The 26,171-nt window shown below is 63.4% G+C and overlaps 2 protein-coding genes across 2 annotated transcripts in view; one reads left to right on the forward strand and one right to left on the reverse strand.

The window, feature by feature from the left end:
- Positions 1-17,893, forward strand: part of PPP1R13B (protein phosphatase 1 regulatory subunit 13B) — a 41,533-nt gene extending 23,640 nt beyond the window's left edge. Inside the window, exons 2-17 of the mRNA XM_058655291.1 lie at positions 122-269; positions 2,666-2,785; positions 5,110-5,186; positions 9,047-9,148; positions 10,102-10,276; positions 10,571-10,767; positions 11,177-11,317; positions 12,130-12,310; positions 14,175-14,344; positions 14,439-14,940; positions 15,359-16,134; positions 16,435-16,572; positions 16,644-16,777; positions 16,952-17,118; positions 17,430-17,629; positions 17,778-17,893. Coding sequence (XP_058511274.1) covers positions 122-269; positions 2,666-2,785; positions 5,110-5,186; positions 9,047-9,148; positions 10,102-10,276; positions 10,571-10,767; positions 11,177-11,317; positions 12,130-12,310; positions 14,175-14,344; positions 14,439-14,940; positions 15,359-16,134; positions 16,435-16,572; positions 16,644-16,777; positions 16,952-17,118; positions 17,430-17,629; positions 17,778-17,819 — 3,270 coding nt within the window. The 3' untranslated portion in view covers positions 17,820-17,893. The remainder of the gene's footprint in view (positions 1-121; positions 270-2,665; positions 2,786-5,109; positions 5,187-9,046; positions 9,149-10,101; positions 10,277-10,570; positions 10,768-11,176; positions 11,318-12,129; positions 12,311-14,174; positions 14,345-14,438; positions 14,941-15,358; positions 16,135-16,434; positions 16,573-16,643; positions 16,778-16,951; positions 17,119-17,429; positions 17,630-17,777) is intronic.
- A 574-nt stretch (positions 17,894-18,467) lies between these two features.
- Positions 18,468-25,890, reverse strand: ZFYVE21 (zinc finger FYVE-type containing 21). Its single transcript, XM_004584269.2, has 7 exons — positions 25,711-25,890; positions 20,704-20,754; positions 20,433-20,601; positions 20,274-20,349; positions 20,112-20,200; positions 18,887-19,029; positions 18,468-18,746 (listed from the first exon to the last, which is right to left on the reverse strand). Exons 1-7 carry the CDS (start codon positions 25,846-25,848, stop codon positions 18,711-18,713), a joined length of 702 nt encoding a protein of 233 aa, XP_004584326.2. The 5' UTR covers positions 25,849-25,890; the 3' UTR covers positions 18,468-18,710.
- Positions 25,891-26,171: the final 281 nt, after the last annotated feature.

Below are 26,171 nucleotides of genomic sequence, written 5' to 3' on the forward strand. Positions count from 1 at the left end.
GAGGGAGCTAAGGGAGGGAGGGCTGTGGGGAGGGGCGCTAGGGGAGGGAGGGCTGCCGGGGGGGCAGGTGGTGGCGTCACGGCTGAGTGATGAACTCGATGGTCGTGGTGACGTCCCTCAGATGATCCTCACCGTGTTCCTGAGCAACAATGAGCAGGTTCTCACCGAGGTCCCCATAACCCCAGAAACCACATGTCGGGACGTGGTGGAGTTCTGCAAGGAGCCTGGGGAAGGTGGCTGCCACCTGGCCGAGGTGTGGCGGGGCAACGGTAAGTCCGGCCCACCCCTGCCCCCACACTCTGAGCTGACCAGCACGCCCTGTGCAAGCCAGCTGCGCTCCCCGGGGACTAATTTCTCCATCTGAGTTTCTCTCCTTGAACCAAAGAGGAAAGCCCGGGCTCTGGCCAGGAAGGGGTTTGTCAGCCAGGTGTGTGCAGGCCAGTGGGGCAGCATAGCGTGGTGGTTGACCCACGGTCCTACAAGGGCCGGCCTGATGTGGGCAGCATGTGCTGGGGGGAGGACAGTGCACTGGTGTGAGGCTGAGCTGGCACAGTGAGGGCTGGAGACGGACGGCGCTGCGCCCTGGGGGTCAGGTGCTCGGGCCAGGTCTCCCTCGTTGCAGATACCTGTCCTGGGTGACGGCAGGTGCCCCTAGCAGGATGAGAGGAGGGACTCCTTCCTGCCGTGTGCTCGTCCCTCAGAGCCCGTGAGCCCAGATGAGAGAGAGGCTGCAGCAGCAGGGAAGCCGTGAGCCCGAGGGGTCGGAGCACTGGGCCGTCCTGCAGGGTCCTGCTGCAGGGGGACAGGTGGGGGAAACTGGGGGGATGCAGGAACGTGCTAGGACACTCACCTGCTGTCCCCAGGGCACCATAGTTCCATGAGATGATAGCGTTAGTGAGCTTACTGGATATGGTCCCTGGCGCCCTTCATGGAGAAGGAGAGTGGCATGCTTGGTAAATGCAGTGGCTGTGTCGGCTGTCGGCTGTGTCGGCTGTGTCTGCTGTCGGCTGTGTCGGCTGTCGGCTGTGTCGGCTGTTGGCTGTGTGCTTGCGTGGCTGGTGAGGGTGCTGGAGTGAGCTTTGCTCTAAGGAATATCTGGAGTGGGGTGTGCTGCGGCAGCATGGATTGGGCTGCTGTTTGGACGCCACACACATTGTTGCAGTGCTGGCTCCTGCACTACCCCCTTCCCCCGCCCGGTCCAGCTCACTGCTGCGTCCTGGCCCAGGGGGCACCGTGATGCCCAGCGTGCTGGGCCTCTGTCCTCCACTTGGAGACCTGCATGGAGTTTGTGGCTTGGGCCTGGCTCGCTCCCCTTCATCCCCTTCTGTGGCTGTGAAAGGCATTTCATGCCTGGGAGTCGGGCCTTTGCTCTTTGTGGGTGCTGGCACACAGCACTGTAGGCACAGTGTCCCAGTCCACCTTTTCATGTCGGATCACTACATGTGATGGTTTAATTGATTGATTCAAAAGGCAAAGGGACCATATCTTTCTCACGGAGATCAGCAGGCAGCTGGATCCCGAGTGGGGGCAGTCAGGACTTGAACTGGCACCCGTGGACTGCCAGGGTCCTGGGTGGACACTTAGCCTGATGAGCGACACTGTGACCCTTGGTGACTGGCTGGTCTGTTCAGCTGGCTCTCCTGAAGGCGGGAGGTGTGTGCCCTGTGCTGCACCTGCAGCAGGGTGGGCCTGCGGAACGCTCCTGCTGCGCGGGTTCCTGTTCATGTTCCTGCTTCTGTTGAAATGGGTTGAAGTTGAGCACTTGTAATACAGTGTTGTGTGTGCATGTACGAACGTGGAGGTGTCTGTGTCCTGTGGGCGCGAGTGGGCGTGGAGGTGTCTGTGTCCTGTGGGCGCGAGTGGGCGTGCAGCCATGGAGGTCTGTGTCCTGTGGGCGTGAGTGGCCGTGCAGCCATGGAGGTGTCTGTGTCCTGTGGGCGTGAGTGGGCGTGCAGCCATGGAGGTCTGTGTCCTGTGGGCGTGAGTGGGCGTGCAGCCATGGAGGTGTCTGTGTCCTGTAGGCACGAGTGGGCGTGCAGCCATGGAGGTCTGTGTCCTGTGGGCACTAGTGGGCATGCAGCCATGGAGGTGTCTGTGTCCTGTGGGCACGAGTGGGCGTGCAGCCATGGAGGTGCCTGTGTCCTGTGGGCGCGAGTGGGCGTGCAGCCATGGAGGTGCCTGTGTCCTGTGGGCACGAGTGGGCGTGCAGCCATGGAGGTGTCTGTGTCCTGTGGGCGCGAGTGGGCGTGCAGCCATGGAGGTGCCTGTGTCCTGTGGGCGTGAGTGGGCGTGCAGCCATGGAGGTGCCTGTGTCCTGTGGGCGTGAGTGGGCGTGCAGCCATGGAGGTCTGTGTCCTGTGGGCGTGAGTGGGCGTGCAGCCATGGAGGTCTGTGTCCTGTGGGCGTGAGTGGGCGTGCAGCCATGGAGGTCTGTGTCCTGTGGGCGTGAGTGGGCGTGCAGCCATGGAGGTGTCTGTGTCCTGTGGGTGTGAGTGGGCGTGCAGCCATGGAGGTCTGTGTCCTGTGGGCGTGAGTGGGCGTGCAGCCATGGAGGTGTCTGTGTCCTGTGGGTGTGAGTGGGCGTGCAGCCATGGAGGTGCCTGTGTCCTGTGGGTGTACAGTAGCCGGAGGCGTCTGTGTCTGCAGTGAGATGTCTTTCTCTCAGAACGTGCCATCCCGTTCGACCACCTGATGTGTGACCACCTGCACAAGTGGGGGCCGCGCAGGGAAGAGGTGAAGTTCTTCCTCCGCCACGAAGACTCCCCCGCTGAGAGCACCGAGCAAGGTAAATGGACAGCCTTCCTCACTGCTTTGCTTTTGCTGCAGAAGTGAACACCAGGCTGCTTTAGTCCCAGTGCCCCGTCCCTTTTACTCGTCGCCTGGCCCCTCGTACTGCAGTGCGGGTCTTCATGCTGCTGGCCACCAGGATTTCCTTCGGTCTGGGGCCTGGCCAAGCCGGGAGGGACACCGCACGGTCAGGAACAACTACTGAGGCGTGATGGGCTCTCAAAGGGACCGATCCGTGAGTGTGGACAGGCCTTCTAGGGGTCCCCCAAAGCACACAGGGGTGTGTATCGTGAAGGGAAGCCCCCAGGTCCCTGGCTCGCATTCCAAGTCATCACTGTTGCCTCCAGGGTTCGGAAGCAAGGCTGGATGTGAACTCTGGTGCTTGGGGTGCAGGTGTCCGGTCAGGCTGCTGCCCTGCGGAGCAAACTGCTCTCCCAGCCGTCAGTTTAAACAGCAAGTAGGGGCTGTCGGCCTGGGGTCCGCCCGCCAAGCAGAGTGGGGGTAGTAGAGACTGGTGGACTGCAGCTGCAGAAGGCCGGCCTGCCGACCTGCTGGGCGATGTGGCAGGAGTTGCCTGAGCCCTGCTAAGAGAGGCCCAGGACAGCAGGGAAGACAGCTGGCCACAGTCCAGAGCCAGGGCTGTGCCGGCCCCAGCTCATGCAGCCAAGTGCTGGGCCGAGCAGGAGGCTCTGTGCTGAGAGGTGGGCACAGCCTTGCCTGTGCTGCCAGCCGGCAGCCAGCCAGGAAGCCCCACGTGCCACTCTGCTGTGTCACTTCCCAGGAAGTGTTCTAAGGCTGCGCCTGGTTGTGACAAACGACTAAGGCACAGAGTGGCTGCTGGAGTATTACCCACGGCTCTGTGACTTCAGGCAGCTGTGCCCAGTGGCTGGTGGCAGAGGTCAGGCCTAGGGGGCTCCAGACTCAGCTCTGCCCTCTGTGCGGGAATGGGGCCCTTCCCCTCGGGCCAGTCCCTGCCAGGGAGGCAGGCGGGAGCACTGCTTGGCCTGAGGGCTTACTCGGCACTTCCTGGGCTATTCACAAAGCTGTGCCCTGCCTCTTGTCCCCTACCTCTTGTCCCCACGGGTGGGATGTGTCCACATGGGCAGGTGTAGAACATCGGGCAAGCTTGAGCACAGGGTTGTGTTGGAGGGGTGGGAGCTGTGAGGTGCCAGGGACTTGCCTTCCTTAAGCAGGGAGGGGCCGGTGCAGGAGGCACTGAGCACCAGCATTCCTGCCCAGCCCAGCCCGGGGCAACCTGCCCCTCTCCCCTCCCAGCTTGCCCCTCCCCTGTCCCCTGCGTGCCCCTCCCCTGCCTAAGCCATTTGCATTCTGTCCACCTCAGCTGGAGGAGAAGGTGGCTGAGGTTTGCCTGCCTGGCTGGCCCTTGCTTCTCCCCCTCCCCCAGTGTGCTGAGGCGGCCAAGTGCAGGGCGAGCAAGGCTTTACTTAAAGAAGGGAGCGTGTGAGTGCACGCTGTGTGTAGGGCTGCAGGACACAGCAGAGGGTGAGACAGCCCCGCCCTCGGGGAAGTTCAGAGCCGTCTCCTCTTGTGCTTGGGGACAGACCCTCTTGGCACAGTCAGGTGACCTGGGGACGCTCCCTGGCCAGCCGGCCGTGAAGGGCCCTGCAACCCAGATCTGCTGTGTGTATGGCCCCTCGGCGAGCCTCACCTCCCTGCCGTGCGCCCAGCAAAGGCTGCCCGCACCCTGCATGCCTGTCTGTGACCCCTGCTCCAAGGAGCCGGGTGAGAAGGCTTTCTGACCAGCGCATCATCATGCTAGGCCCTTTTCTTCAAAAAAGGAAAAATGCTTATTTATTTGGTTGAAAGGCAGAGTTATAAGAAAAGAAATGCGGTACCCTAGGATCCCATATGGGCGCCAGTTCTAATCCCGGCAGCTCCACTTCCCATCCAGCTCCCTGCTTGTGGCCTGGGAAAGCAGTGGAGGACGGCCCAAAGCCTTGGGACCCTGCACCCACATGGGAGACATGGAAGAGACTCCTGGCTTCAGATCGGCTCAGCTCCACCGTTGTGGCCCAGCAGATGGAAGATCTTTTTCTCTGTCTCCTCTCTGTATATCTGACTTTCCATTAAAATAAGTAAATCTTTTTTTAAAAAAAAAGGCACTTCGATGATAAGTTGACAAGTCAGTTTTGAGACTCAGGTAGAACGTGGAACGTTAAGACTCCAGTTAAACGCCTTCGGGCCGCGAGGCTCGTGTTTCCAGCCTGGCACCTCGCGCCGCATGTGGCACCAGGAGCAGCTGAGGGAGGAGCCGTCTTGGCCAGGCAGCTTCTCAATGCACTTGTTCCTTTGTCCCTTCAGGTGGCCGCCAGGCTCAGGAGCAGAGGGCTCAGAGGAGCGTCATGACTGTCCCTGGGGAAAAGCGCCCTGAAAATGGGGTAAGTGTAGGGTAGTGTGGGGTGTTCGGACGAGTGCTGTTGGAGTTCCTGTGGGTGGAAGAGCTTCATCCTGCAGCGTTGTGGACACAGATCCTGGCTGTCGCCCTCTGTGCCACAGCCCCTCCTGACCTGGGACTGAGGGTGACAGTGGCGGTCCTGTGGGAGCAGCTGGCCAGCTGAAGCCCAGGTACTGGACAGGCTGGCGGGCGTCTCAGTGCTAACCTCCCGATTCTTCTGTCAGCTTTGAAGGACGAGTGGGTGCTGCGGCCGTCTGCTGAGAGCGCCAGGGAGGGGAGGGGGGTCGCCCGCAGCTCGGGCATCTCGGGCGAGCACCGCTTCCAGTCCTGGCTGCCCGACTGCCTCACTGCCCCGCTGCTTCCAGCTCCCTGCTGGTGCCCCTGGGGAGGCAGCCGAGGGTGGCCAGGGGCGTGGGCACCCAGATGGAGCTCCTGGCTCCTGGTCCCAGACTGGCTGTCTCTCTGCTCTTTGAATAAACAGCAGTCTGGCACCAAAAAAAAAGTTGGCAGTAGAGAAGCAGTTCCCATTGTCCCTTTGGGTGGGCTGGGGGGGCGTCAGGAGAGGGCGTGGGGGCTCATGGATGGGGACGGTGAGCAGGAAGGGGAGCTGTAGTCCGGCTCTGCTCTCATGTTTCAGTAAAAACTTTCAAACAATTTGGAGTCTGGAGAACTAGTTGGCTTGGTTCTCTGGTCTGCTACGAGCTAGGCGTATCACCTTGGGCTGGTCACACACTTGCCCATGCCGGCTGGGCCCAAGGGGGCACAGTGGAGGCACAGGGAGCTCCCTGGTGTCACACCCCACTGCGGAGTGTCAGCAGGACCCCCTCAGTATTGGTGAGACGCCGGCCTGCTGACCTCTGGGTGACATGAGGACAGGACCCCCATACCCTCCTGCATCCCTGCTGGGCCAGCCTTCTGCTGGCAGGATGCCCTGGTCTGTTCGCAGACGTGGGCGGCCATGATGTGGAGGGCCCGGTGGTGAAGCTCTCGACCACCGCGAGGCCGTGTGCTAGTGCTGGGGCCACTTGAGCAGGAATACACTTCCTGGTTCTCTTTGCTTACGATCATCCTCATGCCCCCCGCCCCGCCTGCTCACTGGCTTGTCTGCTCTGCAGCGGAGCCCCGGGGAGAGCTGCTGAGTCCCTCCCCAGGGTGAGCAGCTGAGCCCCCAGCCCCATGGGGGCTGTCCCCCAGGCCTGTGTGGCCCCAGCAGGTTGGACACTGGAGGCAGGGCAGTACGTGCTCTGTCGCTGCGCTCAGAGTCCCCGTTTGGCTTCTGGGAGTTTTTGTCGTCTGAAACAACTCGCGAGCAGGTCATTGGATGGCACCTTGAAGCCCAGTGTGGGGGAGGGAAAGGGTCCTGACCGTCCCGCCCGAATCACAGGCTCACATGGCATGCGTCCCTCTGTTCCGTATAGAGCACAGCCCTGTTCCAGGAGAGGCTCAGGACACAGCCAGTCCTAGCAGCGCCCCACATCCTGTGCCTCTCCCCCACCATGTCCTCACTGTGAGGAGTGCCTGAGGGACTTCCTGCGCTGTGGGCCATGGGAAGGCCACACGCACCTTCCCGGCTCCTGCCGCAGTGTCCGGGGCCCTTCCAGCCTCGTGGTGGTGTGCCGTGCATGGGGCACTTTCTAAGAAGCCGGGCAGGCCCCAGCCTCCCTCCCCTGCCTGTCGAGGGTGAGAGCTGGGGTCCTCAGTGCCTCCTGTAGCCTCCTCAGGTCCTTGCTGGCAGACAGTGCGAGGGCACATGATCAGCAGGTGCAGGCGCCAGGTGGCTTGGGCTGCACAGTGCCAGCAGGCCTGCAGGGTAGTTAAAGCAGCGGCAGAGCCACTGCAGGAGGTGGAACCTGAGCGAAGCAGTGGGACTTGGGTCCCTGCGACAGCACTGGGGCCGCAGCCGGGGCGTCAGCGGGAGCTGGCCGGGCAGTACCTGTCTGAGCTGGGTTATGAAGCATGATTGGCGCGGGGGCTGGCAGCGTGAGCCGGGTCCCCATGGGAGCTTTCCGTTAGTCCTGGATGAGCTCGGACACGCTTTGTGTTGTGGTCATGCCGGAGCACTTCAGGGTTAGGGTAGAAGCAGCTAGCATGTGGCCCGGCATGTGGAGGGCTGAGCCCTGCAGTCCAGCTCTCTGCCAGCGTGCCCGGCCCTCAGCTCGCCTTGTAGCCACCTGGGGAGCCCACCAGTGGGTGGGAGAGCTGGCGTGGTTTGAACAGGTGTATCCCGAGGTATGTGTCATACACGTTACCTTGTGTTGCTGTGAAGGTGTGTGTTGTGTGTCTAGATACACGTGTGTGTGCGTTGCTGTGCCTGGGAAGCCTTAGTGGCTGGAGATCAGGCCTCCCCCGTAGGAACGTGGAGTCTTGGCAGTTGATGACTAGCTCTCTGGACTTTCCTTGTAGAAAAGACTTGTTTCACATGGAACTTTCTGGAATGTGGCCGTGGAGGGGCTTAGGTCTGGCCTAACCCTTGTTTCTGTGTGGCCTCTTCAGCTGGTTCTGAGCCAGGTTAATACAGGGCTGAGCAGCATGAGGGAGGCTCACAGATGCATGTGTCTGCCCGTGCACAGCACTCCCCTGTGTCCACCCGCGTGCAGCACCCCCGCACGGTGTCCACGTGGTCCGCCCGCGCGCAGCGCTCCCCCCGCACCGTGTTCGCCCCAGTGAAGCACCCCCTCCTGCACCTTGTCTGCCCACGCGCAGCAGCCCCTGCACTGTGTCCGCCGGCGCACAGCGCCCCTGCACCATGTCGGCCCGCGCGCAGCAGCCCGTGTCTGTGACAAGGCAGCAGGTAGATGGAGAAGGATGGTGCGCAAGCTGTGGCAGGGCTCACGGTTGGTTTGTTCAGGTTCGTGGTCGATAGCGTCTGTCCCTAGGCCCTGGGACTCGAGGCCAGGCCCCCAAGGATGCGAGGGACACCCTTTCCCTAAGGCACCTTATGTCAGGCTGCGAGTGAGCAGGGAGGGGCCCCAGAGGAACTGGTAGCCCCCCCACGATGCCATCCGCAAGCTGAGTTGGGGTCTCTCAGGTGCCCGGCCCCACCCCTCCCTGTTGTTCCTGGTTCAGGGTTGGCAGAAGGCCATCGTGTGCCCAGACACGGTGTGGAGAGCCTAGGGAGGGACGTGTGCCCTTGCGATCACAGGTTCCCATGAAAGACGGCAGGCAGCTGCACTGTGGCTGGCCGCAGCCAAGGGCCCCACCCCGGCTGTGCACAGAGCCCGGCTTGTAACCCGCACTGTTCTGAGGGTGCTGGGTGCCCAGCATGGCCTTGGTGCCCACTGCCCAAGCCCAGCACCCACCCCAGGCTTGTCGTGGTGCCAGGAGGGCAGAGTACAGTCCACCTCTGCTGGCCCTCCGAGGTGGACCCTGATGCAGGCCCCAGGCCAGGCGCGGCGGGGGGATGAGACACACAGTGCTCGTGTGTGGCAGCGCAGGTGTGTACCTGAAGGACACGTCAGGCTCCGAGGAGCACGGCAGTGAGACAGGGCGGCCTGTGGGAAGCCCCAGCCAGGCCTGGATCACAGGGCAGCGTTGGGCAGCATCTACATGCCCGCCTATTGCTGAGCCTGCCTGCCGCTTGCTGCCCTCAGAGTTCAGCGCTGAGACGCGGGTGTGTGGCGCACGGGGTTGGGGACTGGCGCCCAGGGCCATGCTGCGGCTGCTGTGCGTCCCTCAAGTTTTGGCAGCCCTGTTCTAAAGCACACGACGAGATGCCGTGCAGGTGGAGGCGTGTCCGGTGCAGTGCCTGGTGTGCGTGCTCAGCTCCAGGGCCTCCGAGGGGCCGCTTGGGGTGCTATCCAGCACAGGGTCGTGTGCTCAGCGAGTGGCGTCTGTCCCCTGCAGGCTGGAAATGCACGTGTTGAGCTCACCCTCTCGGAACTCCAGGACATGGCGGCCAGGCAGCAGCAGCAAATTGAGAACCAGCAGCAAATGCTGGTGGCCAAGGTCAGTCATGGGGCGGGGCAGGGCTGTCCCCAAGCAGCGCCCGCTGTAGGGCCACCACAGAGCTCTGCGTGGGCACTGCAGCCTCACAGAGCTGAGATGAGCGGCTCGGAGCACACTCAGGACCGCCCAGTAAAGTCTGGCCCGACGGGGTCCCTGCCGGCACCGCACTGGCTCGGGCTGAGCTGGCGTTGTTAGGGTGCCCATCTGTGGTTTGTCCAGATCGCATGCAGTCATTGTAGAATGACCAAACTGAGAAGCAGACCCAGGTGGCGGGTGGCCAGTGGCCCCTGCCTAGCACAAGCCGCAGCTGCCCTGGCAGTGCGTGGGCCTGAGGAGCTGCGCGTGGCTCGCAGCTTTGCAGGAGCAACCCTGAAGGAGCCTCAGAAGCAGTTCAGCCCGTGAATGAGCTGAGACGAGGCCGCGCAGCGCGATGTGATGTTGTGCTGTGTAATTTCCTGTCCAAATACAGATGCAAATATTGTTAGTGTTTTTAAAATTGACATCTTCAGTGATGTGGAACCCAAGTGAGTGGGAAGTCCACGGCAGCACCTCACGGGCTCACCCCGCGCTCTGGCTGGTTGGAGCCCTCCTCCTGGAGGTGTGTGTGCAGAGCACAGATGGGACCGTGCGCTGCACAGCATTCTCTCATGGGAAAGCTGGCAGTACTGCAGGGGCTGTAAACGCTTCGTGATTTTCTCACGAACCGCCCCGGCAGGGGCCAGCCTCCCCAGTGCGGGCCAGGGCGTGAGGAGGGGGTTCTGGGATGCCACTGCATGTGGGCAAGTGTGTCCCTGCTGGGTACACAGGAACGTGCAGGCTCGCCCCAACTCACACTCAGGTGCACCCCGTCTGATGTTTCATGGCACACACGGGTGGGTGCGTGTGTTGGAGTTCCTGGAGACGCACCTCCGTGTCCGTGTCGTGGCTGATCCTTGTGTTCTGTCTACTGTCAGGAGCAGCGGCTGCATTTTCTGAAGCAGCAGGAACGCCGCCAGCAGCAGGCTCTGTCTGAAAATGAAAAGCTGCAGAAGCTCAAAGAGCGAGTTGAAGCCCAGGAGAACAAGCTCAAGAAAATCCGAGCCATGCGTGGGCAGGTGGACTACAGCAAGCTCATGAACGGCAACCTGTGTAGGCAGCACGTCCACGTCGGGGACGGGCGGGTTCTGTGACGTGTCCACGTCGGGGACGGGCGGGTTCTGTGACGCAGCCCTGACCGTCTGTGGAGGCCCATGTCCGCGTTGGGGACAGGGATGGGCGGGTCCCACGATGCAGCCCTGGCCCTCTGTGGAGGGCTTCCCTTAGGCCAACCCACAGCTATTGGGCACTCAGTGCCCGTGTGGACAGCCTGCGGGGGCTCCGGAGGTGCGGGTGCGGGTCATGCCATCCACCTCCCGCTGACGGGCTGTGTTGTTGGCGTGGCAGCTGCTGAGATTGAGCGGTTTAGTGCCATGTTCCAGGAGAAGAAGCAGGAAGTGCAGACAGCAATTCTGAGGGTTGACCAGCTCAGTCAGCAGCTGGAAGACTTGAAGAAAGGCCGACTGAACGGCTTCCAGTCGCACAACGGCAAGCTGCCGGCCCCGGCCGCGGTGGAGCTGAAGAGGTTGTACCAGGAGCTGCAGGTGAGTGGGGGTGCCAGCGGCCTTGGGCATTGCCCTGCAGAGCGACCGCAGTGTGCCGGGGACCACCCGGGGCTTCCCTGCACTGGGGACTCTGTCCAGGTAAGAGAGTAGACTTGGGGCCCAGCTCTGAAGATGCCGCTCGTTACTGGCATCTCTGTCGAAGCGCCTGGTCCCGGCCCCCCGCCATGGCACACCATGGTGGCAGCCGGTGACGCCCCGTAGGACTCCACCTGGCCCAGCCCCGCCCGGAGACCCAAGGGCTGCAGTTGTGGGGTCATGGGTGGCACAGTCGCACCGCCTTGTCCCAGCATGGACCCACCATGCTCAGAGTCCTATCGTCCCCTCACTGGCAGTGGGCTCCCGGCCTCCCGGGCACCCAGCCACGGCAGCAGGGTTCTCTGTTGTACAGATCCGAAACCAGCTGAACCAGGAGCAGAACTCCAAGTTGCAGCAGCAGAAGGAGCTGCTGAGCAAGCGCACGGCGGAGGTGGCCATGATGGACCGGCGCATTGGCGAGCTGCGGGAGCGCCTCTATGGGAAGAAGGTCCAGGCACGTGGCAGACCATGCTGGGGTGGGCTGCGTCCAGGGAACCACTGGGGGGAAGGAGGTCCAGGCACGTGGCAGACCATGCTGGGGTGGGCTGCGTCCAGGGAACCACTGGGAGGAAGGAGGTCCAGGCACGTGGCAGACCATGCTGGGGTGGGCTGCGTCCAGGGAACCACTGGGGGGGAAGAAGGTCCAGGCACGTGGCAGACCATGCTGGGGTGGGCTGCGTCCAGGGAACCACTGGGAGGAAGGAGGTCCAGGCACGTGGCAGACCATGCTGGGGTGGGCTGCGTCCAGGGAACCACTGGGGGGAAGAAAGTTGGCTTTTGTGGGCAATTTTTATTTGTTTAAGATGTGTTTATTTGGAAGGTATAGGTACCTAGAGAGGGAGAAGACATCTTCCTTCTGCTGGCTCCCTTCCCAGAGAGCTGCAGCAGCCGGGCAGGGAGGCTCAAGCCAAGAACTACACCCTGGTCTCCCCCGTGGCTGCAGCGGCCTAAGCGCCCCCAGGCCAGGAGCAGGGTCAGAGTGGAGTAGCCCATCATCCCTGCCCTCCCCGAGTCGGGTCCTGCTGACTTGGGGCGTGTGCCAGAGTGCCTGCAGGGGCGAGGGGCTGCTCTGCACTGAGGGGCCCGAGCCAGCCAGGAGAGTGGGTCAGGTGGCCAGCTAGCAGGGACACTCGCCTCTCCCCTCCCCCTTTTCAGGGAAACAGTCTGAAGGACTCGTGAAGATGCCCCAGCTGGGCAGCTGGCATAGGGGCCCATGGTGTCACACATAACTGGGCCATCCTAACTCTGGTTTTTTCTGGTTTGCAGCTCAACCGTGTGAATGGCACATCATCGCCACAGTCACCCCTGAGCACATCTGGCAGGGTCGCTGCTGTAGGGCCCTACATCCAGGTCCCCAGTGCTGGGAGCTGCCCTGTGCCTGGGGACCCGGTCAAACCCCAGTCCCTCCCTGTGGCCGCCACTGCTGCCCACGGGCGGCCCAAGCCCGGTGAGTGAGCCTGGCTCGGAGGCTGCACCCCCCCACCCCGTGGCAACACGTGTCTGGAACGAGCGTGCTCTTCCAAGCCAAGGGGCTCCACTGGGTGCTTAGCAACCCCAGGAGCTGCCGGTGTGGCCTTCCAGTGGCACCCGTGGCCCAAGTCTGCTCACCAGACACAGGCCTGGCCGTGTGGGTTCTGCCTGCCTGCCTGAGTGCCAGCCCACTCGGCCTGCTGCTGTGGTTTCTACCCAGCAGGAATGGCGCACTGCAAGGGGTGGTTATGGCCACAGCACACTGCCATGGGGCACACAGTGCCAGGAGCTGTAACCCAAGGACCACCAGTCTGCTGTGCTCTGAGTGCCTGGTCCTGCTGGTGCTCCCCAGGCTTGCCAGGGACCCAGCAGAGGGAGGGCACCCTAACAGAGGCTGGCGCCCCACAGTGGCTTGGCTGTTAGGCTCCTGCCATGAGCCGCTGTGCGATCTTTCAGTTTCTGGTCTGCCAGTTTGCTGCCCTGATGGCGGCAGCTGCCGGCCGGATAAGCTGAGGCCAGGAGCTGAGCTAGCAGCTCTCCCTCCAGGGTGGCAGGCAGCCAAGTGCTGGAGCTGTTGCCATGGCCTCCCAGAGCCGAGGCCTGACCTCGGGCACTTGGCCGTGGGACGAGGTGCCCCAGGTTCCTCCTAGGCTCCCTGACAAATGCCTACCCATTCCACTTGGACTCTGTTCCTTTTTTAAAAGGAAGCAAACAAACAAAAAGAACTATTTGAAAGGCCAAGTGACGGAGAAAGTCCTCCGTGCTCTGGTTCACTCCCCGAAGCAGAGTAGCTCTTGCTGGGCCGGAGGAACTGGCCCTGCTCGGGAAGCTGGGACCCCAGGAGGCCCTCAGTGGGATGCAGTGTTCCCACGGCGCCTCAGCAGCAGCCCTGCGGGGTAGACTCTTCTCCTTCCGAGGTCAGGCGGTCAGCGACTGCCCTCTGACTCACGCCACAACCTGTGCAGCTCATGGCGTCTTCTGGAGCCTTTCTGTGCCCGCTGGGATGTGGAGCTGGGGCGGGAGGTCCCAGGGGGGTGTTCACCCCTGCCGTCCGCCATCCTGGTTCTGTCACGCAGATGACCCCAGCAGACCCAGAGCGAGTAGCACGTGGACAGTGTCAGACCTCGACGTTGGGCCGGGCGACTCCCCGAGGCGCTCAGCCAGCCCGGCACCGAACCGTATGTGGGCAGCCGGGCTGGGGCGCATGCGCTCCTGGGACACGGACCCAGTCGGCAATCTCGTTTTTCTGAACTGCCAAAGGTCTGCTCGCCCACTGCTTACGCCTGGCCCTGGGCACAGGTGTGCAGCTGGGCCTCGTGCCCACAGGCACAGCGTGGAAGTGGGATGGTTTTCATCTGCCCACGGCAAAGACGAGCACTGCTGGCCCTCTACTGGCCCAGCCCCCTTTGCAGTCTGGAAACCTCCGGGAGCAGCCCCGTGATTCCTCCGGGGGTGCAAGCTTGGGGCTGGCTGCTCCCTCCTGGTGGTGGGTTGTGGAACCACCGGGCCTCGAGCCGGGGAGCTCCCTCCCTCGTGATTCTGGGAGTGGCACGGATGAAGCTGAATCACTGTAGTCACCCCGTGGGCATGGAAGGCGGGGGAGGCCTGTGCGGGGGAGGCCCGTGCGGGGAGGCCTGTGTGGGGGAGGCCCGTGCGGGGAGGCCTGTGCGGGGAGGCCTGTGTGGGGGAGGCCCGTGCGGGGAGGCCTGTGCGGGGGAGGCCTGTGCCGGGCCTTGCCCTGCCCGTGGGCTGATGGCTTGCTGGGCCGCTTGCTGCTGGAGACGCCCCAGGCAGTGCTGGCTCTGCTGTTCCCAGAGCTCATTTCAACCCTGTCTTTGAAGCTCATGAGGGAAACTGGCCGACCCTGAAGCAGAACGCTGGCTCTACAGGGAAACCAGCCCCGATGGCCGGTGTAGATTGGAAGGACCCAGGTGTGGAGGGCGCTCCAAAGCAGGGCACCATTTCCAGCCAGCCCCTACCCCTGTCAGCGCTGGGAGCCCCTGAGAAGCTGGTGGGTACTTGTGCCCAGGGCCTTGGGGCATGCACGCCCTGCAGCTGGTCAGGGCAGCGTGCTGACCGCACTGTTTCTTCCCACACTCCTCCAGGGCATTGAGATCGGCAAGGCGCCGCCTCCTGTCCCAGGCGTGGGCAGGCAGCTGCCACCCGGCTACGGGGCATACCCTAGCCCTCCGCCCACAGCTCCAGCGCCAACAGGCTCCCTGGAGAGGAGGAAGGAGGGCAGCCTGCCCCGGGCTGGCACCAGCACTGCAGGGTGGCAGAAGCCAGTCTCGCTGCCTCCGACTGCCAGTGCACCCCTGCCGGGCTCCTCGCAGCAGATCCAACAGAGGATTTCTGTGCCACCCAGCCCTACATACCCGCCCACGGCCCCGCCTGCCTTCCCAGCTGGCGACGGCAAACCCGAGCTGCCCCTGACTGTGGCCATCAGGCCTTTCCTGGCCGATAAGGGGTCGAGGCCACAGTCGCCCAGGAAGGGCCCCCAGACTGTGAACTCCAGCTCCATCTATTCCGTGTACCTCCAGCAGGCCACGCCCCCCAAGAATTATCAGCCAGCTGCACACGGTGCCGGGAACAAAGCTGTGAAAGCAGGTGCGGGGGCCTCAGCTCCTGGGGAGGACAGCCACCCATGTGTCCCCGTGCTCTGGGCCACGAGCTTCTTAGAGCTCCCAAAATGTTCAGGCAAGCACAGGACGGGAGATGAGGCAGAAAAGGATGTGGGCCTGTCTGCTGGGTGCCCAGTTCCTGTGCATAGCCCTGAGGTGCCGTTCTTGTATGTCCCGAGCTTTGCTGTGGCTTCTGGGACTCCGAGGGGGCCTGGCTTCCCAGGCCCAGGGCTGGGTGGCGAGTGTATGGGTCAGGGAGGTAGGCATACCTTCCATCCAGGAAAAGCCCCACGTAGGGCCCCAACTGGAAGACCGGCCCGCCTCCCCACCTCAGAGGGAGGGGCCTGTGGGAGCACTTGGGGAGGGGTGCAGAGCGCTCAGTGCCGCCTTGGTGTCTCCCCCAGTGTATGGGAAGCCAGTGCTGCCGTCAGGGTCCACCTCGCCCTCCCCACTGCCATTTCTTCACGGGCCGCCAGGCACAGGTGCACCCGGAGCACAGCCCCTGCCGCCCCCGGAGTGCGTGGAGAAGGAGCCAGAGCCAGAGGCGCCTGTGTCCGCTGGGGAGGCTGGTGCTGTGGAGAGCCTGCCGAGGCCGCTGAGCCCCACCAAGCTCACACCCATCGTGCACTCGCCGCTGCGCTACCAGAGCGACACTGACCTGGAGGCCCTGCGCCGCAAGCTGGCCAACGCGCCCAGGCCGCTCAAGAAGCGCAGCTCCATCACGGAGCCTGAGGGCCCCGGCGGGCCCAACATCCAGAAGCTGCTATACCAGCGCTTCAACACGTTGGCCGGCGGGATGGAGGGTGCCCCGTTCTACCAGCCCAGCCCTTCGCAGGACTTCCTGGGCACCCTGGCTGATGTGGACAACGGCAACACCAATGCCAACGGCAACCTGGAGGAGCCCGGCCCGGCCAGGCCCACAGCCCCGCTCCCTGAGGAGCCCGCCCTGTCATCCGATGCCAACGACAACGAGTTACCTTCCCCGGAGCCCGAGGGGCTCATCTGCCCCCCAGCCATCCCCCCGACGGCAGAGCCGGCTGAGGATGACAACAACAACGTGGCCACAGCCCCCTCCATAGAGCGGGCCCCCAGCCCTGTGACCGAGGCCCTGTTCCCAGCTGAAGAGCAAGCGCCCGTCCCCCCTCAGCCCCCCGTCGTCCACCCGCCTGCAGCCTCCACGGTGGGTACCCGTGCCCTCCTGGTCATCATGCTGCCAGGCACAGGGGACCCAGGGCGTGAGGGAGTGCTGCTGGGACCTGCAGGACGGACCAGAGGTTGGGGACCAAGGCTCCCCCGGTGCGAGCTGTGGGTTGTGAGCACGGCTTCCTGCCAGGGGAGGGGGCATCACTGCCCTGTCCTGGGCTGCTGTGGGGGCGGCTGGCCCAGCGACAGTGGAGCCTGTTATTCTTGCCCGGTGGTCTGGGAAGCAGCAGGCTGCCCTTGCCCGCCATGGTCAGCACTCCCTCCTCCCCAACCACAGGGCAAGCGGACCAACCTGAAGAAGCCCAACTCGGAGCGCACTGGCCACGGGCTGCGTGTGCGCTTCAACCCCCTGGCCCTGCTCCTGGACGCGTCCCTGGAAGGGGAGTTCGACCTGGTTCAGAGGGTCATCTATGAGGTGAGCTGCGGGCCCCACACTGGTGCCCGGGTCTGGGCAGGCCCTCATGGGTCCCGTGTCCTGTGTCCTAGGTGGAGGACCCCAGCAAGCCCAACGACGAAGGCATCACCCCGCTACACAATGCTGTCTGTGCAGGCCACCACCACATCGTCAAGTTCCTGCTGGACTTCGGGGTCAACGTCAATGCCGCTGACAGCGATGGCTGGTGAGGGCAGGGCAGGGGTGGGCAGGGTGGGCAGGGGTGGGCGGGGTGGGCAGGGGTGGGCAGGGTGCACGGCCACGGGAGCACCAGTGCAGCTTTCCACTCTCCTCCCTTGGCGCCCAAGCGAGTGTCCCTGCCAGTCGTTGCCTTCCCCTCCCTTGTCCGCTCTGCCTGCAGGACCCCGCTGCACTGCGCCGCGTCCTGTAACAGTGTGCGCCTGTGCACGCAGCTGGTGGAGAGCGGCGCGGCCATCTTCGCGTCCACCATCAGCGACGTGGAGACGGCAGCAGACAAGTGCGAGGAGATGGAGGAGGGCTACCTGCAGTGCTCCCAGTTCCTCTACGGTGCGGGCGGGCGGGCGCAGGGCCGGGCGCTGAGGGGGTGTGCTCGGCGGCCACAAGCTGCTCATGCCAGACAGAGCCTGGGCACCTGCAGGGGCAGGGCCAGCTGAGGCTGCCGGGCGAGGCCCTCCAAGCCACTGGGCCCCGCAGGGCACACACCCGTGTGGTGGGGGGACCCGAGGGCCACCCTGGGGCGCCCCTGGCAGCCTGTGGCTGGCTGATCAGGGACTGTTCACCTCGGGCCCAGGCCACAGTGACGCAGCAGCCAGAACTGGGGCTCCCCCAGCTGAGCCCCCTGTGCTGTCTGGCCTCAGGTGTTCAGGAGAAGCTGGGCGTGATGAACAGGGGTGCAGTCTACGCCCTGTGGGACTACGAGGCCCAGAATAGCGACGAGCTGTCCTTTCACGAAGGGGACGCCCTCACCATCCTGAGGCGCAAGGACGAGAGTGAGACCGAGTGGTGGTGGGCTCGCTTCGGGGACCGGGAGGGCTACGTGCCCAAGAACCTGCTGGGGGTAAGCACACCTGAGGCCCGGGGGGACCCTGGCAAGGAAGGGAGGTGACAACCTGGCGGGCTGGCCGGACCCTGGTTTTAAGGGGGCAGGAAGAATCTTGGGGCGCCTAGTGTCCACTCTTGACACATCTCCACCTATCTGTACCCAGCTGTATCCGCGCATCAAGCCCCGGCAGCGGACGCTAGCCTGAAGCCTGCTGGAGGGCACAGCAGGGTCGCCAGCGAGGGCGGCATCCACTCTGCCACTAGCTGCTGGTGAGGCCTGGCCCCCACCAGCCCATAACTTGGAGAGACTGGAGTTTGCCAATTATTGTAAATCTAAATAAACACCCAGCTTTCCAACACCTCCCCGATCTGGCCCCATGGTAGGTGTTACCCCACTCCCTACCCCCAGAGTGCTGACTCCTGCCGTCACCAAAGGAGCCGTGGCCCCTGGCCACCCTACATGACCACCTGCGGCTGCCTGCACTGGCCCAGTGCCCCAGGACACTTCCGTCTCCTCTGGGCGCCCAAGCACAGCCAGGTGGGGGCCGGCCACAGGCGAAGGAGAGCAGAGCGGGGCCACCCCTCAGGCTGTCCCACCTTCTCTGTTCTGGCTGGCAGCGAGCAGGGTGCTGCTGCAGGCTGGTGTGCTTGTCCGGGCTTTTATATACCAAAAGTGGTTTTAGCTAGATGGTTTGAACCTACCAGAATGTGCTGGAATGCTCTTCCCATTAAACACAGGACCCAGGCTGTGTCTCCCTGTGAGTCTTGGGTATAGACCTCCTGTGTGCCGTCTGGCCCTGTGGCTGCACATTATGTTCTAGGAACAACCACAGCAGATGGAGGCGAGCCTGACCCGGGCTTTGCAAATGGATTTAATGGTAAAGCACCACACACAGGACACAGTGTGTGGGGAGGAGGAAGCTGACGCCGCTTCTGGAGCGAGGCAGCAGTGGCCCGTGTGGACACTGCTCGGGCTGGAGCCTCCTTGGAACCCTGGGAGCACACTGACTCCTGGGGCAGCCGGCGCAGCCCTGTGGTCCCGCCCAGGAGGCTGCGGCTCGTGTCACCCCGGAGTGCAGGCTTGGCTCACGTCGGGGTCACTGCTCCCGGGACTCATGCAGTAGTTTGGCGGCCTGTAGGGGGACTGGGCGTTACCTGGCAGGCATGCCCACTGCTACATCTGTCACGGCCCAGCCTGCGGCCAGGCACCCCCCACTCGGCCAGACAAGAGGAGCTGTTGCTTGGAGGCAAGAGCCCCCGCCGGCCATGATACCTTGTGCATGGCTGCCAGCCAGGCCACTGCCTGCCTCCTGCTGGCACTCGAGTCCTCCCCTGCCATCAGCGTCAGCTGGGTCACACACGCCTCTCCTGGCACCGTGTACTGCAGGGACATGCCTGTGGCCCGTGCGCTGGCTCCTGCAGGACAGGGCGGTACACGTGAATCCCTGGCCCTGAGAATGCCACAGGGCCCGAAGCCTGGGCAGACAGAGCCATGCCACTGCTCAGTCCATGAGAGGCTCAGGCGGGCATCCCCTGAATGCCACACACCCCCAGTGGGGCTGGCAAGAGCCTGGGGCCACTCCCACTGTAGCCACACACCTCGAGGTCAGAGGCCCCAGCCATGCCACGCTAAGGCCAGCAACCCCAGAAGCCACAACAACCTCGGATGCCACCAAGGCTGTGGCTGGGTGCTGCTTCCAGCAGCTGCCCAAGGATGGCCTGCCCGTGGCCTTGCCCACTGCCGTTCGAACTCAATGCCAGGAAGGAAAACGGCACTTTGAGAGCAGTCCTCAGTCACATGGGTCTGGGCGGAAGCCAGGGCTGGCGAGTGCAGGGCCGGAGCTGGCAGGCTCTGCAGGGACTCTGGCCACAGCAGGCCGGCCTGGGCTCCCCCACCTTGGAACCCCTGTGCTGCGACGGCCCCACTAGGCTGGGGGCAGGACAGGCCTCAGGCCCAGCTGGCAGTTCTAGTGCCAGGAAACACTGGGTAGAGTGGGGAGACAGGCTCCTGGAACCACCCACACTGGTGTGAACAGGCACACCGTGTCCACAGTCCATGGGCTGGCAGCACAGCTGGGGACAGCTGGGATACACGGAGGCCACAGCCGGAAGGGCTACGTGTCCAGGCTCAGGAAGAGACCACCTAAGGGGTCCCCGAGGCTGACCCTTCCTGGGCACCAGGCACCTTTAACCAGTGCCTGTGGGGCTGGGCAGCCACTGGGGCAGCACCGTGTGGCGAGAGGTACCTAGTGCTGCCAGCACCCTCCACCCCTCAGGCGGCACTCAGGCTCTATGCTCCCAAACATTGCACGGCGTCTCTGAAATCGCCCACGTGAGCTTCCCACGGGCAGCAGTGGAGGGTGAGCACAGTGTGCCGGGGAGGGCAGCGGGCAGCCCAGGAGGCCACGGTCGGGCGCCCTCTAGCCAGGAAGCTACCGAGACAGACAGCACTGGGGGTCCAGCACGCCCCTCGAGGGGCCGCGGCTCCGTCTGCTCACCTGGGGGGAAGCCTTCAGCGAGGGTCCGCACGGTGGACACGTGTGCAATCTCAACCTCACGGTGGCTGTCCCCGTCCAGCAGCAGGTACCTGCACACAAGGCCGGGCTCAGTAGGCACGGGGGCCACTGGTGGGCACCATGGGCACTGGCACCCACACTCACCTCTGGTTGCTGGACAGACGACAGACCATGGTTTCCGGCTTCTCTGAGTTTCCAAAAGTGACCAGGAAGGTGGCTCCTTGGGGACCAAGACACCATGAGGACGGGGTGGGGCTGCCTCCGTGCCCCGGCAGAGGCTGCCCGCCCAGGGGACTGGCTCACCGCTCAGCAGCACCTTGAGCTGCTTGTCGTAGAACTCGGCCTCCCTGTGGGAGACCAGGGCGCAGGCCGCGCACTGCCGCACGGGGTCCACGAAGCACATGCGGCGCAGCGGCACCTTCTGGCTGCAGCACCTGTCACAGAAGCACCTCCCGCAGCGACGGCAGTGGTGCTGGGGGGCAGGGCAGTGAGGCCCAGCCCCCCAGGGAGTGTTCCCCCCCGCTCAGGCCCAGCCCAGCTGTGCCCCACTGCCCCCGCTGCGGCCTCAGTTCACCTTCCTGGTGATGAAGTCAAACTTGATGTCGCACTGCATGCATCGTGGGCACTAGGAGGAGAGACAGGCACATCACTCGCCACAGGGACACCTCAGTGGGGCCTGCGGAGCTGGACGCTGCTCTCCAGGCCAGGCCTGCTGCTGCAACCTTAGTCCAGCTGTGGGATGAGCACGCAGGCCAGGAATCCTCTCCAGGGCAGCCCTTGGCTCCCGCCAACAGCCCTGGGACAGCAGTGGAGGGGGACTGGCCCGTGTGCCTGGGCCCTGCACCCACATGGAAACCCACATGGAACTCCAGGCTCCTGGCTTCAGCCGGACCCAGACCTGGCGTCTGGGGAGCAAGTCAGCCGATGGCAGGTTGCCTCGTCACACCGCCTTCCAAAGACACATGTGTTTGTAACTGGCCCAAGATGGCTGCTTCACAGATGAAAACAGGTTTGCATAGAGGAGGAGCCCTGTGTTTGACAAGGCTATGTGGGGTCCATGAGTGTGTGCCTCCAACCCGGAAGATGCCGGGTGGGGACGCTGGACCTTCTGGCCTCACATGCGTGGACAGGGTGCAGGGCTCAAGGCAGTGGCCCTGGGGGCTCACTTCATCCAGTGCACGCCAAGCAGGCCCTGACCTGGCCCAGCCACCGGCCCCCCATGGCTGGCCCATCTGTATGCCCAGCAGGCCAGGGCGCTGTCTCCAGCCAACCTCAGAACCCCACAGAGCATCTCAGCAATGCCCAGACAAAACCAAACCCTGCCAGCACAGCCTGTGCCCACCTTCTGGGCACCATGGGCTGGAGACCCTAAGGAGAGCCAGGCCAGGCGCAGGACCGTGCGTCCACACTGGCAGCGCCCACTGTCCACACCAGCTGCCTGATTGAGCTGGGACAAGAAAGACCTGCAGGCGGCCCTGGGCCTTCAGCCACCACGGTGAGTGGTCGTGCAGTTGGCACATAGACCCAGGTCAGCCCAGACCACACCCACACGCCCGTCCCCAGGGGAGCCAGGCCACAGGAAAACGTTCATTCATGGGCCACAGCTGCCGCCAGCCTTGCCAGCTTCTGGGAAGCGCCCGCCCGGCCCTGACTGCCTCCAGGTACTGGCACCCACTGTCTGGCGCAGCCTCTCGCCTCCCTGCAGATCGTCCCAGTCACGCCTGCCAGCGTCTGCCTCCAGCAGCCAGCAGGACCACATCACTCAAAGGCCTGAAGCTCCCAGGCTGGCCTCTGCCGCCATGACAAGGCCGGCACTGCCACCTGTGGGGACAGCCCCCCACACAGGCGCTTGCCCACTCGAGAGCAGGTCCCGGCTGGCTATACCCCAGATTCCAGATCGTCTCATCTCCTCCAGCAATTCAACTGCTGTCTGCACTGGAGACCAGGCCTGGTCCTCCACCCCGGCCCGGTCCCTGCACCACAGTGCCTTCTGCCAAGTACTGGTCCATACCGCGCCCTCCCAGCGACAGAAGCCACCAGAAGCCATTGGAGCAGACACTGTAGGGATACCCAAAGTGCGCTGGGCCCAACGGCAGTGAATCCTTCCCCGGGGCAGCCAGAGAAGAAGCACCACATAGAGGAGGGGTGTGCTTCCTGCGCGCGCACACACACACTGAGTGGAGGAGCCTGCTCCCTGCACACACACACACACACAGAGTGGAGGAGCCTGCTCCCTGCGCACGCACACACACACACACACACAGAGTGGAGGAGCCTGCTCCCTGCGCACACACACACACACACACACACACACAGAGTGGAGGAGCCTGCTCCCTGCGCACGCACACACACACACACACACAGAGTGGAGGAGCCTGCTCCCTGCGCACGCGCACACACACACACACACACAGTGGAGGAGCCTGCTCCCTGCGCACACACACACACACACACACACACACTGAGTGGAAGAGCCTGCTCCCTGCGCACACACACACACACACACAGAGTGGAGGAGCCTGCTCCCTGCGCACACACACACACACACACAGTGGAGGAGCCTGCTCCCTGCGCGCACACACACACACACACACACACACAGTGGAGGAGCCTGCTCCCTGCGCACACACACACACACACACAGAGTGGAGGAGCCTGCTCCCTGCGCACACACACACACACACACACACACACACTGAGTGGAAGAGCCTGCTCCCTGCGCACACACACACACACACACAGAGTGGAGGAGCCTGCTCCCTGCGCACACACACACACACACACACACACACACTGAGTGGAAGAGCCTGCTCCCTGCGCACACACACACACACACACAGAGTGGAGGAGCCTGCTCCCTGCGCACACACACACACACACACACACACACACAGTGGAGGAGCCTGCTCCCTGCGCACACACACACACACACACAGAGTGGAGGAGCCTGCTCCCTGCGCACACACACACACACACACACACACACACAGTGGAGGAGCCTGCTCCCTGCGCACACACACACACACACACAGAGTGGAGGAGCCTGCTCCCTGCGCACACACACACACACACACAGAGTGGAGGAGCCTGCTCCCTGCGCGCACACACACACACACACACACACACACACACACACAGTGGAGGCGCCTGCTCCCTGCACACACACCCCCTAAGTGCCAGGCTAAAAAAGAACTGCTTATCTTTCATTCTCTTACAGTTTGTTCTTAAGCAAACTGAAAAGCAACTTCTAAAAATAGGACCACATCAAGAATTTAAATTTGCTCCAAATGTTTAAGTGATTCTGAAAGTTTTTTACTCTTCATGACTGTCTCATTACCGTCACTAACCAGTAAGCTTATTAGGACAGAGCCTAGTGGTTCAACAAGCTAGTCCTCTGTCTGCAAGAGCCGGCATCCCACACAGCCACTGGTTCAAGTCCTGGCTCCTGCACTTCCTGTCTGGGGAGTCACCAGCAGATGGAAAAGCCCTTTTTCTGCTCTCCTTCTCTCCGTAATTATCAGAGAGGAGGAGACAGATCTTCATGCACTGGTTCACTCTCCAAATGGTGGCAAGAACCAACATGAGCCGATCCCCGAGCCAGGAGCCAGGAGCCTCTTCCAGGTCCCCCACGTGGCTGCAACAGCCAGGAGCCAGGAGCCTCTTCCAGGTCCCCCACGCGGGTGCAGGGTCCCGAGGCTTTGGGCCGTCCTCCCCTGTCAGGCCACAAGCAGGGAGCTGGATGGGAAGTGGCATAGCCAGGACACGAACCAGCACCCACGTGGGATGCCAGCGCCTGCAGGTAGAGGATTAGCCTGTTAGACCACCATGCTGATCCTAGAACAAATAAATCCTTAAGAAAAAGAAGAATGAACCCCAGCCATGGTGGAGCCATGCACACAGACCAGGCACACAGCTGACGCCTCGCTGGGAAGCAGCTATTAGGGCAGAGGGTCTGCTCAGCCCCGAGAGTAATTCATCCATTTCCATTTCCACCACCCAGACCTGACATCACAACCAGCCCTGCCAGAGCCCCAGGCAAGAGGGGAGATGCGAGGCCGGCCCGGGGCCACAGAGCTGGACTGTCCCCAGCCAGGGCTTGACACTTGGTGGCGGGACAGACAGCAGGCCCCACCCGCATCCACCTGCACAGCAATGTCTACTCACTGACCCCTTCAGGGCCAGACGGGACATGGAAAGGGCAGCCAAGGGCTGGTCATGGCAACAGGCGGGCAGCGGCCTCACTGCCTAGACGGCAGGTCCCATGGACAATGGTGTGAAAAGGCCTCCGGGAGCGTGCCAGGGCCAGGCAGGTGAGAGGCCATGGGCACAGGGAGGCAGCGCTCGCTTAACCAGCATCCCTCATGGGCGCAGGTTCTAATCCTGGCTGCGCCACTTCCCATCCTGCTCCCTGACTGTGGCCTGGGAAAGCAGTCGAGGACGGCCCAAAGCCTCGGGACCCTGCACCCGCGTGGGAGACCTGGAAGAAGCTCTCCTGGCTTCGGGTCGGCTCAACCATTGCAGTCACTTGGGGAGTGAATCATCGGATGGAAGATCTTTTTCTCTTTCTCTCTTCCTATCTGTAAATCTTTTTTTTTTAAAGATTTATTTTTATTACAAAGTCAGATATACACAGAGGAGGAGAGACAGAGAGGAAGATCTTCCGTCCGATGATTCACTCCCCAAGTGAGCCGCAACGGGCCGGTGCGCGCCGATCTGAAGCTGGGAACCTGGAACCTCTTCCGAGTCTCCCACACGGGTGCAGGGTCCCAAGGCTTTGCGCCGTCCTCGACTGCTTTCCCAGGCCACAAGCAGGGAGCTGGATGGGAAGTGGAGCTGCCGGGATTAGAACCGGCGCCCATATGGGATCCCGGGGCGTTCAAGGCAAGGACTTTAGCCACTAGGCCACGCCACCGGGCCCTGTAAGTCTTTCAATTTAAAAAGTAAATTAATCTTCTTTAAAACGGCTTAACTCGCTAATGAAGGAACCAACAGGGCATTTCCCAGCTAAAGCACCCACAGCCCTTGCTGAGGTGCCCGCTTCTTGCAGGGCAGGTCCAGCACGGGCTGGAGGTGGGGAGCCCCAGCGGGCAGCCAGCCCACAGCCCTGCCGGCGTCCACCGGGACCCAGGAAGGCCCTGCTGCGGTTCCTGTCACTGTTCACAGCATGCCCGGCCCGCAGGTGCACCGGGCAGGCTCCGGGCAGCTCCACCTGAGTCCCCGCACCCAGTCCTCGCCCCACCCACACAGCCCCGGCTGAAGGGCTCGTCCCTGCCACCTGAGCAGCTCAGGGCGCGGTGCCTGCTGCCGCCTGCACCCGCACCAGGTCCCCGCACCCCGTCCCCTGCACCCGCACCACGTCCCCCGTCCCCCTGCCGTGCGGCTCTGGGGGTTCTGGGTGCGCCTCCTCCCAGCAGCCACGGAGGACCGCGGGACGCAGCGCCACCACTGACACAAGTCGCCCGCTTTTTGAAAGTTTTAAAATAGCTGTTCCCGAACTTATTTACTCCCGTCAAGGAGGGGACACGGGCGGGGCGCGCGGTCCGTCAGCCTGCAGGGCGCAGGGCCGGGCCCGCCGACGTACCTCCTTGTCCGGGACCCACGGCGGCTCCTCCAGGACGAACGGGCTCCCGAGGGCGCGGTGCTCGGGCACCATGCGCAGCCCGCTGGGCGAGCGCACCAGCTTCTTGGCGTCGCGGCGCGCGGCCACCCCGGAGGCCATGGCGCTGCCCGGCCGCCCCAGCTGCCCGTCCCGTCCAGCCGCCCCGCCCACCGCCCAATCGCCGCGCCAGGCCTGCAGCTCGGACCAATCGGCGCCGTGGCCCCGCCCTACCGCTGCCTGCGCCAATCCAGACCAGGACACCTCCGCCGCCAGTCTGACCGGTTACCAATCGACTGCGAGGGCGGTCCCGGGGGCTGAGCCTTTGCATTGGCCAGTTTGTCAGCCACGTAGGCCTCGCGCCGCCTCTGATTGGCGTAGCCCGTGCCCAGCGCTCGTCGGGAGATGAAGCCAAGAGGGGCGGGTCAGCGCCCGCGGGCAGGGCG

This window comes from Ochotona princeps, chromosome 26 (genome assembly GCF_030435755.1).
Source record: "Ochotona princeps isolate mOchPri1 chromosome 26, mOchPri1.hap1, whole genome shotgun sequence".
Classification (NCBI taxonomy): domain Eukaryota; kingdom Metazoa; phylum Chordata; class Mammalia; order Lagomorpha; family Ochotonidae; genus Ochotona; species Ochotona princeps.